Consider the following 17,467-nt stretch of genomic DNA (forward strand, 5'->3'; position numbering starts at 1 on the left):
TATACTTAGAAGATAATTAACATTTGTGACGGGTCGGTTGTATACTTAGAGAATAATTAACATTTGTGACTGGTCAGTTGTATACTTAGAGGATAATTAACATTTGTGACAGGTTGGTTGTATACTTAGAGGATAATTAACATTTGTGACGGGTTGGTTTTATACTTAGAGGATAATTAACATTTGTGACGGGTTGGTTTTATACTTAGAGGATAATTAACATTTGTGACGGGTTGGTTGTATACTTAGAGGATAATTAACATTTGTGACAGGTCTGTTGTATACTTAGAGGATAATTAACATTTGTGACAGGTCGGTTGTATACTTAGAGGATAATTAACATTTGTGACGGGTCGGTTGTATACTTAGAGGATAATTAACATTTGTGACAGGTCGGTTGTATACTTAGAGGATAATTAACATTTGTGACGGGTCGGTTGTATACTTAGAGGATAATTAACATTTGTGACAGGTCTGTTGTATACTTAGAGGATAATTAACATTTGTGACGGGTCTGTTGTATACTTAGAGGATAATTAACATTTGTGACGGGTCTGTTGTATACTTAGAGGATAATTAACATTTGTGACAGGTCGGTTGTATACTTAGAGGATAATTAACATTTGTGACAGGTCTGTTGTATACTTAGAGGATAATTAACATTTGTGACAGGTCTGTTGTATACTTAGAGGATAATTAACATTTGTGACTGGTTGGTTGTATACTAAGAGGATAATTAACATTTGTGACGGGTCGGTTGTATACTTAGAGGATAATTAACATTTGTGACGGGTTGGTTGTATACTTAGAGGATAATTAACATTTGTGACTGGTTGGTTTTATACTTAGAGGATAATTAACTTTTGTGACGGTCGGTTGTATACTTAGAGGATAATTAACATTTGTGACGGGTCTGTTGTATACTTAGAGGATATAATTAACATTTGTGACGGGTCTGTTGTATACTTAGAGGATAATTAACATTTGTGACGGGTTGTTGTATACTTAGAGGATAATTAACATTTGTGACAGGTCGGTTGTATACTTAGAGGATAATTAACATTTGTGAGGTCGGTTGTATACTTAGAGGATAATTAACATTTGTGACTGGTTGGTTGTATACTTAGAGGATAATTAACATTTGTGACGGGTCGGTTGTATACTTAGAGGATAATTAACATTTGTGACTGGTTGGTTGTATACTTAGAGGATAATTAACATTTGTGACAGGTCTGTTGTATACTTAGAGGATAATTAACATTTGTGACAGGTCGGTTGTATACTTAGAGGATAATTAACATTTGTGACAGGTCGGTTGTATACTTAGAGGATAATTAACATTTGTGACGGGTTGGTTGTATACTTAGAGGATAATTAACATTTGTGACTGGTCTGTTGTATACTTAGAGGATAATTAACATTTGTGACGGGTCGGTTGTATACTTAGAGGATAATTAACATTTGTGACGGGTCTGTTGTATACTTAGAGGATAATTAACATTTGTGACTGGTTGGTTGTATACTTAGAGGATAATTAACATTTGTGACTGGTTGGTTGTATACTTAGAGGATAATTAACATTTGTGACAGGTCTGTTGTATACTTAGAGGATAATTAACATTTGTGACAGGTCGTTTATACTTAGAGGATAATTAACATTTGTGACGGGTCTGTTGTATACTTAGAGGATAATTAACATTTGTGACGGGTCGGTTGTATACTTAGAGGATAATTAACATTTGTGACTGGTCGGTTGTATACTTAGAGGATAATTAACATTTGTGACGGTCGGTTGTATACTTAGAGGATAATTAACATTTGTGACTGGTTGGTTGTATACTTAGAGGATAATTAACATTTGTGACGGTCTGTTGTATACTTAGAGGATAATTAACATTTGTGACTGGTTGGTTGTATACTTAGAGGATAATTAACATTTGTGACTGGTGGTTGTATACTTAGAGGATAATTAACATTTGTGACAGGTTGGTTGTATACTTAGAGGATAATTAACATTTGTGACTGGTTGGTTGTATACTTAGAGGATAATTAACATTTGTGACGGGTTGGTTGTATACTTAGAGGATAATTAACATTTGTGACAGGTCTGTTGTATACTTAGAGGATAATTAACATTTGTGACTGGTTGGTTGTATACTTAGAGGATAATTAACATTTGTGACTGGTTGGTTGTATACTTAGAGGATAATTAACATTTGTGACGGGTCGGTTGTATACTTAGAGGATAATTAACATTTGTGACTGGTTGGTTGTATACTTAGAGGATAATTAACATTTGTGACTGGTCTGTTGTATACTTAGAGGATAATTAACATTTGTGACTGGTTGGTTGTATACTTAGAGGATAATTAACATTTGTGACAGGTCGGTTGTATACTTAGAGGATAATTAACATTTGTGACAGGTCGGTTGTATACTTAGAGGATAATTAACATTTGTGACAGGTCGGTTGTATACTTAGAGGATAATTAACATTTGTGACGGGTCGGTTGTATACTTAGAGGATAATTAACATTTGTGACTGGTCTGTTGTATACTTAGAGGATAATTAACATTTGTGACGGGTCGGTTGTATACTTAGAGGATAATTAACATTTGTGACTGGTTGGTTGTATACTTAGAGGATAATTAACATTTGTGACTGGTCTGTTGTATACTTAGAGGATAATTAACATTTGTGACAGGTTGGTTGTATACTTAGAGGATAATTAACATTTGTGACAGGTCGGTTGTATACTAAGAGGATAATTAACATTTGTGACGGGTCTGTTGTATACTTAGAGGATAATTAACATTTGTGCCCATTTTTTAGAATCCTGTACTGCCCCCTACCATCACAGATCAGATTCGACTGTGGGAGATGGAGCGAGACCGGTTCAAGTTCACGGACGGTGTTCTATATAGTCAGTTCAACTCTCAGACAGACTTTGAACTTCTTAGGGATTATGCAAAAGTGAGTGACGCATTAATAGTATCTTACACACGTCTATTAAGCGGATATGGATATCTGAACTCAAGTGAAAGGTTTTGGCTTGTCAACTCGAAGCTTGCTGAGGGTTGACGGCCAAAATCTTTCATGATTGTGATATCCCTGTCCACTTGACAGATCCATGTGTGATGCTTTTTCATCGTGCCATTATCACAAGAATGTTACGTCAAAATTGATTACGTCATTGACAATGCAAATTGCAGTTACGTCGCATGTATTGATGACGTCACGAAATTGTGTAGCGCGTGTGAGCTGTATTACACCCTCCTGTGTAAGATTGTAAGTCTCTTTCATGTGTGGATATGAAGGATAGGGATATTCTACCCGAGGGTCACAAAATGTAGTAAAACCCGAGGCTTGCGGAGGGTTTTGCAACATTTTGTGATCCCGAGGGTAGAATATCCCTATCCTTCATATCCACTTATGAAAGAGTATTTTTCTTTCATACCACGAAGTTTTATTGCAATTTTACAACTATAATATCTCGCCGTTTTGAAATAAATTCGAAGAAATCCACGACTGGAAGTCAATTTCCATACATGAAAAATTACGTGATATTTTCAACACAAATTCCGTTGCTTGCATCTTTTATAGTAAAACCAGTGAATTTTGTGAAAAAAATGTTGAAAATTTACCAAGGAAATAGAGATTTTGTTGACGCCGTGACGTCACGATGCTTTATTGCATGGGTAGCCATGCAATACAGCCTCAGGCGACATGAGTGTATTGCCCTAGACCAGCCAGTACTACATGTGTAGGTATGAAAGAAATAGTTATCTTTTTCTTGGCAACCACGGGATATCTCTAAAGTATTAGAGAATATTTTTACTGTACTCTCATAACTATATTAATCATAAACTTACTTTGTTAGCTTGCCCTATTCGAAGAATAGGGGGAGCTAATGTTGTCACCCCGGCGTCGGCGTCAGCGTCCCATTTCACGTTAAAGTTTTTGAGCAAGTTTCTGTTTCGTCAATTGTTTAAGCTTAAGTCATCATAAATGTTTATGATTTTATTTTTCTAATGTGTATGGATGCTGAACGTGATAATACAACCAATTTGGGGCCATTTAGGTTTTTTTTGAGTCTGTTAATTTGTCATATTTCAATGTTAAAGTTTTTGAGCAAGTTTCTATTTTGTCTATTGTTTAAGCTTGAGTCATCATAAATGTTTATGATTTTATTTTCCTAATGTGTATGGATGCTGAACGTGATAATACAACCAATTTGGGGCCCTTTAGGGGGTTTTTGAGTCTGTTAATTTGTCATATTTCCATGTTAAAGTTTTTGAGCAAGTTTCTATTTTGTCAATTGTTTAAGCATAAGTCATCATAAATGTTTATGATTTTATTTTCCTAATGTGTATGGATGCTGAACGTGATAATACAACCAATTTGGGGCCCTTTAGGGGGTTTTTGAGTCTGTTAATTTGTCATATTTCCATGTTAAAGTTTTTGAGCAAGTTTCTATTTTGTCAATTGTTTAAGCATAAGTCATCATAAATGTTTATGATTTTATTTTCCTAATGTGTATGGATGCTGAACGTGATAATACAACCAATTTGGGGCCCTTTAGGGGGTTTTTGAGTCTGTTAATTTGTCATATTTCCATGTTTAAATAGTAAATACTTGAACATCAACTTCTTCTGAATAGGCGAGCTTTGCTGTTCTCCAACAGCTCTTGTTATCACTACAATTCTGTTATTCATAATACATTGGTATAAATTACAAATATTACATGTCCTCAACATAATTACATAATTTCTCGCTAACTAGTATTTGTGTATTTGACTCCAGTATGTAATGTCTGTGTTAACCGTTTATTTGAAAGGATTTGGATGTGTTGACTTGGGAGAACCCGTCCAAACGTGTAATGGTGGTATCAAGGGCAGGACATGACGATGTTAAACGGTTTTGGATACGTCAGAGACAGAGCAACACCTGAAGTTCTGGACACACCAAAGTGAAGGACTTAGCCATGGTTAGCCATTAGTGTTAGTTTGGTGATGTGGATCATATCTTTCTGCCACAGGATATACATATCAAGGAGAAGCAGCGTCATTCCACTGGAGCCTCCAACAGTCCAGCTTTGTGGCGCTTAAGATTTAGAACTCAATGTTTGACCACCTCAGTCCGGTTCTGTACATAACTGTCATCAGATCCAACAATCCACACACATTGGTATATAGAAACAAAGATGTCTGTGATATCACAACAACATGTCCAATAGTGTGGAGAATGAAGACATCCGAGACAGATGGCCTGGTTGTGAGGGCACTATTGTCTCATGTCGAGGAATGGAGTGGTGCCTGAGTATAAGGTATAGAAGTGATTGATGATAACGAACAGTGAAGACTGCACCAATAGGAGGTGGTGTACATGTGGTGACCTGCAGGTAGCTATGGTTACCAAAATACTACAAAACAGCGACATATCACAGGGATTGTACACTGAACAGAATCAGTGTAACAAGAGTTTTGTACTTGTGCACTGACCTGTGACAGTCACTGACCCGTGACAGTCAGTGGTGTCAGGCATCCGTCGTCCATCAGTAAAAACTTACTTCTTCAAAACCTTTGATTGGAATTTCACCAAATTTGGCTAGTAGCATCTCTAATGGGTAGGAATTCAAATTTGTACTTGTGTCAAATTGTTGGGCTGCCTTGTTTTAATCAAGTTTGGTCATATTTCTAAAACATTTCTCGGAAAATCATAAATCTCTCTTATTTATATAAATTTAATTATTTGGTTTTCTTTTAAATGAGACAGGTTTGTGTTATTACATTGCAATGCATGACACTGTTTCGTAAGCCAGATAGAGTAAGTGTTTGTCATATGAAAAATGATTTGTCATAGTTAAGGAATTAAGTGAGCGATACAGGCCTTCTTGGCCTCTTTGATACCTTATTCCTAAGTGAGCGATTTTGATACCTTATTCCTACACAGCCTGTACGTATATAGAAAGGACAATTTTGAGTAACAGCTTTCTATTGTTTTTGAACAATAAACCTTATTTTACAATATACTCAAAACTTTTAGTCATTTTTAGCTCACCTGGCCCAAAGGGCCGGTGAGCTTATGTCATGGCGCAGCGTCCGTCGTCCGTCGTCTGTCCCTAAACATTTCCTTTCAATCGCTACTTGTCATAGAGTTCTGCATGGATTGTAACCAAATTTGACCACAAACATCCTTGGGAGAAGGGGAACAGAACTTGTATAAATTTTGGCTTTGACCCCTTGGGGGCATGAGGAGCAGGGCCCAATAGGGGAATTAAAGGCAAATATTCAAATTCCTTCCGAAAAGAAACAATGAAACTTTATTCAGAACATTCCTTGGCATTACAAACTAGGTGAGCAATACAGGCCCTCTGGGCCTCTTGTTTAGCCCACCATCATCAGATGGCCAATAGGCCGCCATCTTGGATTTTGGTAGTTGAACATTGTTATCGCTATTTCTCAGAAAGTACTTAAGTGATCTGTCTCAAGTTTCATGTCTAGGTTCCCTTATTAGCCTATATGGCCCTAGTTGTGCATATTGCATTTTGGGACTGATTGGTCAGTAAGATGGCCGACAGGCCGCCATCTTGGATTTTGATAGTTTGTTGAAAAAACTGGTTTGCACAAAAATAAAAGTATATCTTCCAACACAGAATGGTCCATTTATAGTTAACAAGAGATCCCAGACGGATCTTGGCATCCATCAAAGAATGATCTCTGACAATGGGAAGGAGATATGGATCTTTTCTTTGCTTTTCATACTTCAACTATCAAAAACCAAGATGGCGGCCGGTCAGCCATCTTGATGATAGATCGGTCCCAAAATGCAATATGCACAACTAGGACCCATGTAGAGCCTATCTGATATGCTATTTCAGACAGATCCCTTCAGTACTTTCTGAGAAATAGCGGTAACAAAGTTCAACCACCAAAATCAAAGATGGCAGTCTGTCGGCCATCTTGTAAACCAATCGAATGAATAAGCAAAAAAAACAAGTCGCAAAACACCATTCCACATGTTTTTATGATATTACATCTGGTTTATGTCTATTTATCCCCTGCCCAACGAAGTTGGCGGAGGATATACAAATGGGTTCCGTCCGTCCGTCCGTCCGTCTGTCCATCCGTACGAATGGTTTCCGGAGCATAACTCTAAAACCAGTAGAGATATTTCCACGAAACTTCATACACACAATGGTCTTATGGTGTAGTAGTGCCTTTTGCTATTTTTAGGTTTTCATTTTTTGCATTTTTAGCTCACCTGGCCCTGGCTTATGTCATGGCAAACGGCGTCCGTCGTCCGTCCGTCAACATTTCCTTTAAAACGCTACTTGTCATAGAGTTCTGCATGGATTGTAAACCAAATTTGATCACAAACATCCTTCGGGGAAACTTGTAAAAAGTTTGGCTCTGACCCCCCGGGGGCAGGAAGGGCGGGGCCCAATAGGGGAAATAGAGGTAAATCCTATAAATCGCTACTTGTCCTAGAGTTCTGCATGGATTGTAACCAAATTTGGCCACAAACATCCTTGGGGGAAGGGGAACAGAACTTGTATAAAGTTTGGCTCTGACCCCCCCGGGGGCAGGAGGGGTGGGGCCCAATAGGGGAAATAGAGGTAAATCCTATAAATCGCTACTTGTCCTAGAGTTCTGCATGGATTGTAACCAAATTTGGCCACAAACATCCTTGGGGGAAGGGGAACAGAACTTGTATAAAGTTTGGCTCTGACCCCCCGGGGGCAGGAGGGGCGGGGCCCAATAGGGGAAATAGAGGTAAATCCTATAAATCGCTACTTGTCCTAGAGTTCTGCATGGATTGTAACCAAATTTGGCCACAAACATCCTTGGGGGAAGGGGAACAGAATTTGTATAAATTTTGGCTCTGACCCCCCCGGGGGCAGGAGGGGCAGGGCCCAATAGGGGAAATAGAGGTAAATCCTATAAATCGCTACTTGTCCTAGAGTTCTGCATGGATTGTAACCAAATTTGGCCACAAACATCCTTGGGGGAAGGGGAACAGAACTTGTATAAAGTTTGGCTCTGACCCCCCGGGGGCAGGAGGGGCGGGGCCCAATAGGGGAAATAGAGGTAAATCCTATAAATCGCTACTTGTCCTAGAGTTCTGCATGGATTTTAACCAATTTGGCCACAAACATCCTTGGGGGAAGGGGAACAGAACTTGTATAAAGTTTGGCTCTGACCCCCCGGGGGCAGGAGGGGCAGGGCCCAATAGGGGAAATAGAGGTAAATCCTATAAATCGCTACTTGTCCTAGAGTTCTGCATGGATTTTAACCAATTTGGCCACAAACATCCTTGGGGGAAGGGGAACAGAACTTATATAAAGTTTGGCTCTGACTCCCCGGGGGCAGGAGGGGCAGGGCCCAATAGGGGAAATAGAAGTAAATCCTATAAATCGCTACTTTTCATAGAGTTTTGCATGGATTGTAACCAAATTTGGCCACAAACATCCTTGGGGGAAGGGGGAAAGAACTTGTATAAAGTTTGGCTCTGACCCCCCGGGGCAGGAGGGGCGAGGTCCAATAGGGGAAATAGAGGTAAATCCTATAAATCGCTACTTGTCCTAAAGTTCTGCATGGATTGTAATCAAATTTGGCCACAAACATCCTTGGGGGAAGGGGAAAAGAACTTTTTCATAGAGTTCTGCATGGATTGTAACCCACTTTGGCCACAAACATTCTTGGGGGAAGGGGAACAGAACTTGTATAAAGTTTGGCTCTGACCCCCCGGGGGCAGGAGGGGCGGGGCCCAATAGGGGAAATAGAGGTAAATCCTATAAATCGCTACTTGTCCTAGAGTTCTGCATGGATTGTAATCAAATTTGGCCACAAACATCCTTGGGGGAAGGGGAACAGAACTTGTATAAAGTTTGGCTCTGACCCCCCGGGGCAGGAGGGGGGGCCCAATAGGGGAAATAGAGGTAAATCCTATAAATCGCTACTTGTTCTAGAGTTCTGCATGATTGTAACCAAATTTGGCCACAAACATCTTGGGGGAAGGGGAACAGAACTTGTATAAAGTTTGGCTCTGACCCCCCGGGGGCAGGAGGGGCGGGGCCCAATAGGGGAAATAGAGGTAAATCCTATAAATCGCTACTTGTTCTAGAGTTCTGCATGGATTGTAACCAAATTTGGCCACAAACATCTTTGGGGGAAGGGGAACAGAACTTGTATAAAGTTTGGCTCTGACCCCCCGGGGGCAGGAGGGGCGGGGCCCAATAGGGGAAATAGAGGTAAATCCTATAAATCGCTACTTGTCCTAGAGTTCTGCATGGATTGTAACCAAATTTGGCCACAAACATCCTTGGGGGAAGGGGAACAGAACTTGTATAAAGTTTGGCTCTGACCCCCCGGGGGCAGGAGGGGCGGGGCCCAATAGGGGAAATAGAGGTAAATCCTATAAATCGCTACTTGTTCTAGAGTTCTGCATGGATTGTAACCAAATTTGGCCACAAACATCCTTGGGGGAAGGGGAACAGAACTTGTATAAAGTTTGGCTCTGACCCCCCGGGGGCAGGAGGGGCGGGGCCCAATAGGGGAAATAGAGGTAAATCCTATAAATCGCTACTTGTCCTAGAGTTCTGCATGGATTGTAACCAAATTTGGCCACAAACATCCTTGGGGGAAGGGGAACAGAACTTGTATAAAGTTTGGCTCTGACCCCCCGGGGGCAGGAGGGGCGGGGCCCAATAGGGGAAATAGAGGTAAATCCTATAAATCGCTACTTGTTCTAGAGTTCTGCATGGATTGTAACCAAATTTGGCCACAAACATCCTTGGGGGAAGGGGAACAGAACTTGTATAAAGTTTGGCTCTGACCCCCCAGGGGCAGGAGGGGCGGGGCCCAATAGGGGAAATAGAGGTAAATCCTATAAATCGCTACTTGTCCTAGAGTTCTGCATGGATTGTAACCAAATTTGGCCACAAACATCCTTGGGGGAAGGGGAACAGAACTTGTATAAAGTTTGGCTCTGACCCCCCAGGGGCAGGAGGGGCGGGCCCAATAGGGGAAATAGAGGTAAATCCTATAAATCGCTACTTTTCTAGAGTTTGCATGGATTGTAACCAAATTTGGCCACAAACATCCTTGGGGGAAGGGGAAAGAACTTGTATAAAGTTTGGCTCTGACCCCCCGGGGAGGAGGGGCGAGGCCCAATAGGGGAAATAGAGGTAAATCCTATAAATTACTTGTCCTAAATTCTGCATGGATAATCCCACAAACATCCTTGGGGGAAGGGGAAAAGAACTTTTCATAGAGTTCTGCATGGATTGTAAACCACTTTGGCCACAAACATTCTTGGGGGAAGGGGAACAGAACTTGTATAAAGTTTGGCTCTGACCCCCCGGGGGCAGGAGGGGCGGGGCCCAATAGGGGAAATAGAGGTAAATCCTATAAATCGCTACTTGTCCTAGAGTTCTGCATGGATTGTAACCAAATTTGGCCACAAACATCCTTGGGGGAAGGGGAACAGAACTTGTATAAATTTTGGCTCTGACCCCCCGGGGCAGGAGGGGCGGGGCCCAATAGGGGAAATAGAGGTAAATCCTATAAATCGCTACTTGTCCTAGAGTTCTGCATGGATTGTAACCAAATTTGGCCACAAACATCCTTGGGGGAAGGGGAACAGAACTTGTATAAAGTTTGGCTCTGACCCCCCGGGGGCAGGAGGGGCGGGGCCCAATAGGGGAAATAGAGGTAAATCCTATAAATCGCTACTTGTCCTAGAGTTCTGCATGGATTTTAACCAATTTGGCCACAAACATCCTTGGGGGAAGGGGAACAGAACTTGTATAAAGTTTGGCTCTGACTCCCCGGGGGCAGGAGGGGCAGGGCCCAATAGGGGAAATAGAAGTAAATCCTATAAATCGCTACTTTTCATAGAGTTTTGCATGGATTGTAACCAAATTTGGCCACAAACATCCTTGGGGGAAGGGGGAAAGAACTTGTATAAAGTTTGGCTCTGACCCCCCGGGGCAGGAGGGGCGAGGTCCAATAGGGGAAATAGAGGTAAATCCTATAAATCGCTACTTGTCCTAAAGTTCTGCATGGATTGTAATCAAATTTGGCCACAAACATCCTTGGAGGAAGGGGAAAAGAATTTTTTCATAGAGTTCTGCATGGATTGTAACCCACTTTGGCCACAAATATTCTTGGGGGAAGGGGAAACAGAACTTGTATAAAGTTTGGCTCTGACCCCCCGGGGGCAGGAGGGGCGGGGCCCAATAGGGGAAATAGAGGTAAATCCTATAAAACGCTACTTGTCCTAGAGTTCTGCATGGATTGTAATCAAATTTTGCCACAAACATCCTTGGGGGAAGGGGAACAGAACTTGTATAAAGTTTAGCTCTGACCCCCCGGGGGCAGGAGGGGCGGGGCCTAATAGGGGAAATAGAGGTAAATCCTATAAATCGCTACTTGTCCTAGAGCTCTGCATGGATTGTAACCAAATTTGGCCACAAACATCCTTGGGGGAAGGGGAACAGTACTTGTATAAAGTTTGGCTCTGACCCCCCGGGGGCAGGAGGGGCGGGGCCCAATAGGGGAAATAGAGGTAAATCCTATAAATCGCTACTTGTCCTAGAGTTCTGCATGGATTGTAACCAAATTTGGCCACAAACATCTTTGGGGGAAGGGGAACAGAACTTGTATAAAGTTTGGCTCTGACCCCCCGGGGGCAGGAGGGGCGGGGCCCAATAGGGGAAATAGAGGTAAATCCTATAAATCGCTACTTGTCCTAGAGTTCTGCATGGATTGTAACCAAATTTGGCCACAAACATCCTTGGGGGAAGGGGAACAGAACTTGTATAAAGTTTGGCTCTGACCCCCCGGGGGCAGGAGGGGCGGGGCCTAATAGGGGAAATAGAGGTAAATCCTATAAATCGCTACTTGTTCAAGAGTTCTGCATGGATTGTAACCAAATTTGGCCACAAACATCTTTGGGGGAAGGGGAACAGAACTTGTATAAAGTTTGGCTCTGACCCCCGGGGCAGGAGGGGCAGGGCCCAATAGGGGAAATAGAGGTAAATCCTATAAATCGCTACTTGTCCTAGAGTTCTGCATGGATTGTAACCAAATTTGGCCCACAAACATCGTTGGGGGAAGGGGAACAGAACTTGTATAAATTTTGGCTCTGACCCCCCAGGGGCAGGAGGGGCGGGGCCCAATAGGGGAAATAGAGGTAAATCCTATAAATCGCTACTATTCATAGAGTTCTGCATGGATTGTAACCAAATTTGGCCACAAACACATGGAAACTGGAAATTGCTGAAAATGGCAAGATTTTTGTGTAAGAATCGTTTCCGGAGCACAACTCTAAAACCAGCAGAGATATTTCCATGAAACTTCATAGACACATTGTGCTTATGGTCTAGTAGTGCCTTTTGCAATTTTTAGGTTTTCATTTTTTGCACTTTTTCCGTAACCATGGAAATATTGCTGAAAATATCATACTTTTGTACCAGGTTCGTTTCCGCAGCATAACTGGGAAAACCGGTTTAGATATATGCACGGAACTCCATAGGCACATTAGTCTTATGGTCTAGTAGTGCCTTTTGCTATTTTAAGGTTTTCACTTTTTGTACTTTTTTCTGTAACCATGGAAACATTGCTGAAAATGGCAAGATTTTTGTGTAAGAATCGTTTCCGGAGCACAACTCTAAAACCAGCAGAGATATTTCCATGAAACTTCATAGACACATTGTGCTTATGGTCTAGTAGTGCCTTTTGCTATTTTTAGGTTTTCACTTTTTGTGCTTTTTTCTGTAACCATAGAAACATTGCTGAAAATATCATATTTTTGTAGCAGGTTCATTTCCGGAGCATAACTCTAAAACCAGCAGAGGTATTTCTATGAAACTTCATAGACACATTCTTTGTATGGTCTAGTAGTACCTTTTGCTATTTTTAGGTTTTCATTTTTTGCACTTTTTCCGTTGCCATGGAAACATTGCTGAAAATATCATGGTAAATGGTAAATGTTACCTTGCAAAACTCCACCCATCTTTGTGTATATAGTCTAATATAAATGTCAAGGCTGTATACCTGATTCAACAACTGCAGCCCCGCTCTACTTGAATTATACTCCATCTTTCTTTAGCTCAACTTCCTTTTTCCTGTTTTTTTCATACACATAAGTCTCCACAATCAAACTTACTTCAGCTTTGATATCTCCATTGGCGGGGGATCTGAATGACTATGTCCTTGTTGGGTTTTCTTTATATTTTTTTAATTTCAGTCTAGATGGGTCCCCTTTTACCATTTATTGTGAACAACATTACTTCTGTTGTTTGAAATTCCACTCCCACTTACGATAAAGAAAGCAAAACCTCTGAGATATCATCTAATTTTCACTTTACTGCTTTTATTTGATTTATTTAATAATTTTTAGATATTCAATATATATGTAGGCAATTTTCACTTGAAACCATTCTGGACTTCGAAACAACCACCGCAGCTTCCGTTGTAGCGTTTACAAATTACCACAGTTTTCAATAGTATGGACCTACCTTAAGTGCCTACATGTTCACAGTAAATATTTTCTCACACCTCGGACATGGAAATCTCACATGATACCCGGTGCTAGATTTTTCTATCTCATCCAATCTGTCTGGTACCTTTACATGATTTTTGGCGGAATTTTATGCCATCCTTGTAACAGTCCGCACATGTGACGCACGTCATATTCTCAAATCTGTGATGTCACATGCTTCAGATAATGAATATTATAAGAAATATGTACATTCAGTCATTTACCATGCATTGTAAGGGTGGTGATTTTTAATTATTAAAACTGTACATATATGTACGGATTGATCATCATTTTTCTTTGATATAACCGAACTATAGTTTTATGTGGAATGACTGAATTCTAAGGGCAGATGAAATGTTTAATCAGCTTTAAACCAAGAGACACAAGACAGGATAATTTTACACTCTGAACGCATATATACATGGGTTTTGTTATTAGAGATGCAAGAAAAAAAATCAATTACCTGTAAGTGATGGAGATCAGGTATCTCACTCTCGGACTAAGATTTTGTAATATCCCAACCGAGGCGTTAGCCAAGGTTGGGATTATGTCACAAAATCTGAACTCTCCACTGATATAACCCTATCTCTATCACTTACAGGTAATAGATTTCGTTAAGGTTCGTCCAAGACTGCACTCTAATGTTTCTTAGACAAAAATTGTATAGTAAAAAAAAACAGACTGTCAAACAGATCAGATGCCTTGGCTACAGAAGATCCAGCAAACAGCAACAATGATGAAGTCACAGCCATTAAATTGTGAGAATGTGAATGCCACCAACAGAAATATAATGTGTATTACATGAGTATCATCCATTCTGTGTCCTTAATCTGTAAAGTAGAAAACTGTTGTTATATGTATGTCCCCTCACCAGTTATAAATTAAACAAATACTTTTTATTATAAGATTATTTTATTATACTGGGTTTAAATCAACACATGAACTGATAAAGGGCTAACAGTTTAACTGAAACACAGATTTGTTGGAGATGACAATTTTGATGTGCATCAGAAGTACATATGAAGTTTGTTGACTCAAATTTGAGTACTGGTAAGTACACTGAGCTTGTATAATAGGAGGTTTTTGTTAATGAGCTTCAACTGAAACTTCAAACATTTCCAATTACACTTTCATAACGTTGGATGCTTTGTATCCATTCGTTTTTAAGTTAGAAATAAATTGTGCACTGGTAATTGTCTTAGCTCTGAGCTGCCTCTGAGCTGCCTCGTGATATAAGATGTCCTCCATCAGCTCTGAGCTACCTCTGAGATGTCCCCATCAGCTCTGAGCTACCTCTGAGATGTCCCCATCAGCTCTGAGCTACCTCTGAGATTGTCCCCATCAGCTCTGAGCTACCTCTGAGATGTCCCCATCAGCTCTGAGCTCTGAGATGTCCCCATCAGCTCTGAGCTACCTCTGAGATGTCCCCATGCTCTGAGCTACCTCTGAGATGTCCCCATCAGCTCTAAGCTACCTTTGAGACGTTCCCTGCAAGTGCTTTCTCGAGCAGTGATACATAACTTGGATGACAATGTGTCCCATCAAACTCTGTAACAAACAAAAAAAAACTTTATTAATCATAAACAATAAACATGTATGGCTAATGGTAATTAAATCACAAACATTCCATGTATGGCTAATGATAATTAAATCACAAACATTCAATGTATGGCTAATGGTAATTAAATCACAAACATTCCATGTATGGCTAATGGTAATTAAATCACAAACATTCCATGTATGACTAATGGTAATTAAATCACAAACATTCCATGTATGGCTAATGGTAATTAAATCATAAACATTCCATGTATGGCTAATGGTAATTAAATCACAAACATTCCATGTATGACTAATGGTAATTAAATCATAAACATTCCATGTATGGCTAATGGTAATAAAATCATAAACATTCAATGTATGGCTAATGGTAATTAAATCACAAACATTCAATGTATGGCTAATGATAATTAAATCACAAACATTCCCTGTATGACTAATGGTAATTAAATCACAAACATTCCATGTATGGCTAATGGTAATTAAATCACAAACATTCCATGTATGACTAATGGTAATTAAATCACAAACATTCCATGTATGGCTAATGGTAATTAAATCATAAACATTCCATGTATGGCTAATGGTAATTAAATCACAAACATTCCATGTATGACTAATGGTAATTAAATCATAAACATTCCATGTATGGCTAATGGTAATTAAATCACAAACATTCCATGTATGGCTAATGGTAATTAAATCATAAATATTCCATGTATGGCTAATGGTAATTAAATCACAAACATTCCATGTATGACTAATGGTAATTAAATCATAAATATTCCATGTATGGCTAATGGTAATAAAATCATAAACATTCAATGTATGGCTAATGGTAATTAAATCACAAACATTCAATGTATGGCTTATGATAATTAAATCATAAACATTCCCTGTATGACTAATGGTAATTAAATCACAAACATTCCATGTATGGCTAATGGTAATTTAATCACAAACATTCAATGTATGGCTAATGGTAACTAAATCATAAAATTCAATGTATGGCTAATGGTAATTAAATCACAAACATTCAATGTATGGCTAATGGTAATTAAATCACAAACATTCAATGTATGACTAATGGTAATTAAATCACAAACATTCCATGTATGACTAATGGTAATTAAATCACAAACATTCAATGTATGGCTAATGGTAATTAAATCACAAACATTCCATGTATGGCTGATGGTAATTAAATCATTAACATTCCATGTATGACTAATGGTAATTAAATCATAAATATTCCATGTATGGCTAATGGTAATTAAATCATAAATATTCCTTGTATGGCTAATGGTAATTAAATCACAAACATTCCATGTATGACTAATGGTAATTAAATCATAAACATTCCCTGTATGACTAATGGTAATTAAATCACAAACATTCCATGTATGGCTAATGGTAATTAAACAATAAACATTCAATGTATGGCTAATGGTAACTAAACCATAAACATTCAATGTATGGCTAATGGTAACTAAATCATAAACATTCAATGTATGGCTAATGGTAATTAAATCACAAACATTCCATGTATGGCTAATGGTAATTAAATCACAAACATTCCATGTATGGCTAATGGTAATTAAATCACAAACATTCAATATATGGCTAATGGTAATTAAATCACAAACATTCAATGTATGGCTAATGGTAATTAAATCATTAACATTACCTGTATGACTAATGGTAATTAAATCACAAACATTCAATGTATGACTAATGGTAATTAAATCATTAACATTCCCTGTATGACTAATGGTAATTAAATCATTAACATTCCCTGTATGACTAATGGTAATTAAATCACAATCATTCAATGTATGACTAATGGTAATTAAATCATAAATATTCCATGTATGACTAATGGTAATAAAATCACAAACATTCCCTGTATGGCTAATGGTAATAAAATCATAAACATTAAATGCATGGCTAATGGTAATTAAATCATTAACATTCCCTGTATGGCTAATGATATTAAATCACAAACATTCCCTGTATGACTAATGGTAATTAAATCACAAACATTCCATGTATGGCTAATGGTAATTAAATCATAAACATTCCATGTATGGCTAATGGTAATTAAATCATAAACATTCCATGTATGGCTAATGGTAATTAAATCACAAACATTCCATGTATGGCTAATGGTAATTAAATCATAAACATTCCATGTATGGCTAATGGTAATTAAATCACAAACATTCCATGTATGACTAATGGTAATTAAATCACAAACATTCCATGTATGACTAATGGTAATTAAATCATAAACATTCAATGTATGGCTAATGGTAATTAAATCACAAACATTCCCTGTATGACTAATGGTAATTAAAT

General features: G+C 38.9%; 2 protein-coding genes across 3 annotated transcripts in view; one reads left to right on the forward strand and one right to left on the reverse strand.

Annotated features, from left to right (window-relative positions):
- The window catches only part of LOC138321961 (general transcription factor IIH subunit 4-like), a 49,115-nt gene extending 43,205 nt beyond the window's left edge, over window positions 1–5,910 (forward strand). For both annotated transcript variants that reach the window (XM_069266010.1, XM_069266011.1), the window contains 2 exons: window positions 2,834–2,974; window positions 4,839–5,910. In XM_069266010.1, the coding sequence (XP_069122111.1) occupies window positions 2,834–2,974; window positions 4,839–4,952 (255 nt within the window). In that variant the 3' untranslated portion in view covers window positions 4,953–5,910. The remainder of the gene's footprint in view (window positions 1–2,833; window positions 2,975–4,838) is intronic.
- An 8,858-nt stretch (window positions 5,911–14,768) lies between these two features.
- Window positions 14,769–17,467, reverse strand: part of LOC138322344 (uncharacterized) — a 55,021-nt gene continuing 52,322 nt past the window's right edge. The window contains exon 14 of the mRNA XM_069266383.1: window positions 14,769–15,097. Within this exon, the coding sequence (XP_069122484.1) occupies window positions 15,015–15,097 (83 nt within the window). The 3' untranslated portion in view covers window positions 14,769–15,014. The remainder of the gene's footprint in view (window positions 15,098–17,467) is intronic.

The sequence above is a fragment of the Argopecten irradians genome, chromosome 4 (genome assembly GCF_041381155.1).
Source record: "Argopecten irradians isolate NY chromosome 4, Ai_NY, whole genome shotgun sequence".
Taxonomy (NCBI): Eukaryota; Metazoa; Mollusca; class Bivalvia; order Pectinida; family Pectinidae; genus Argopecten; species Argopecten irradians.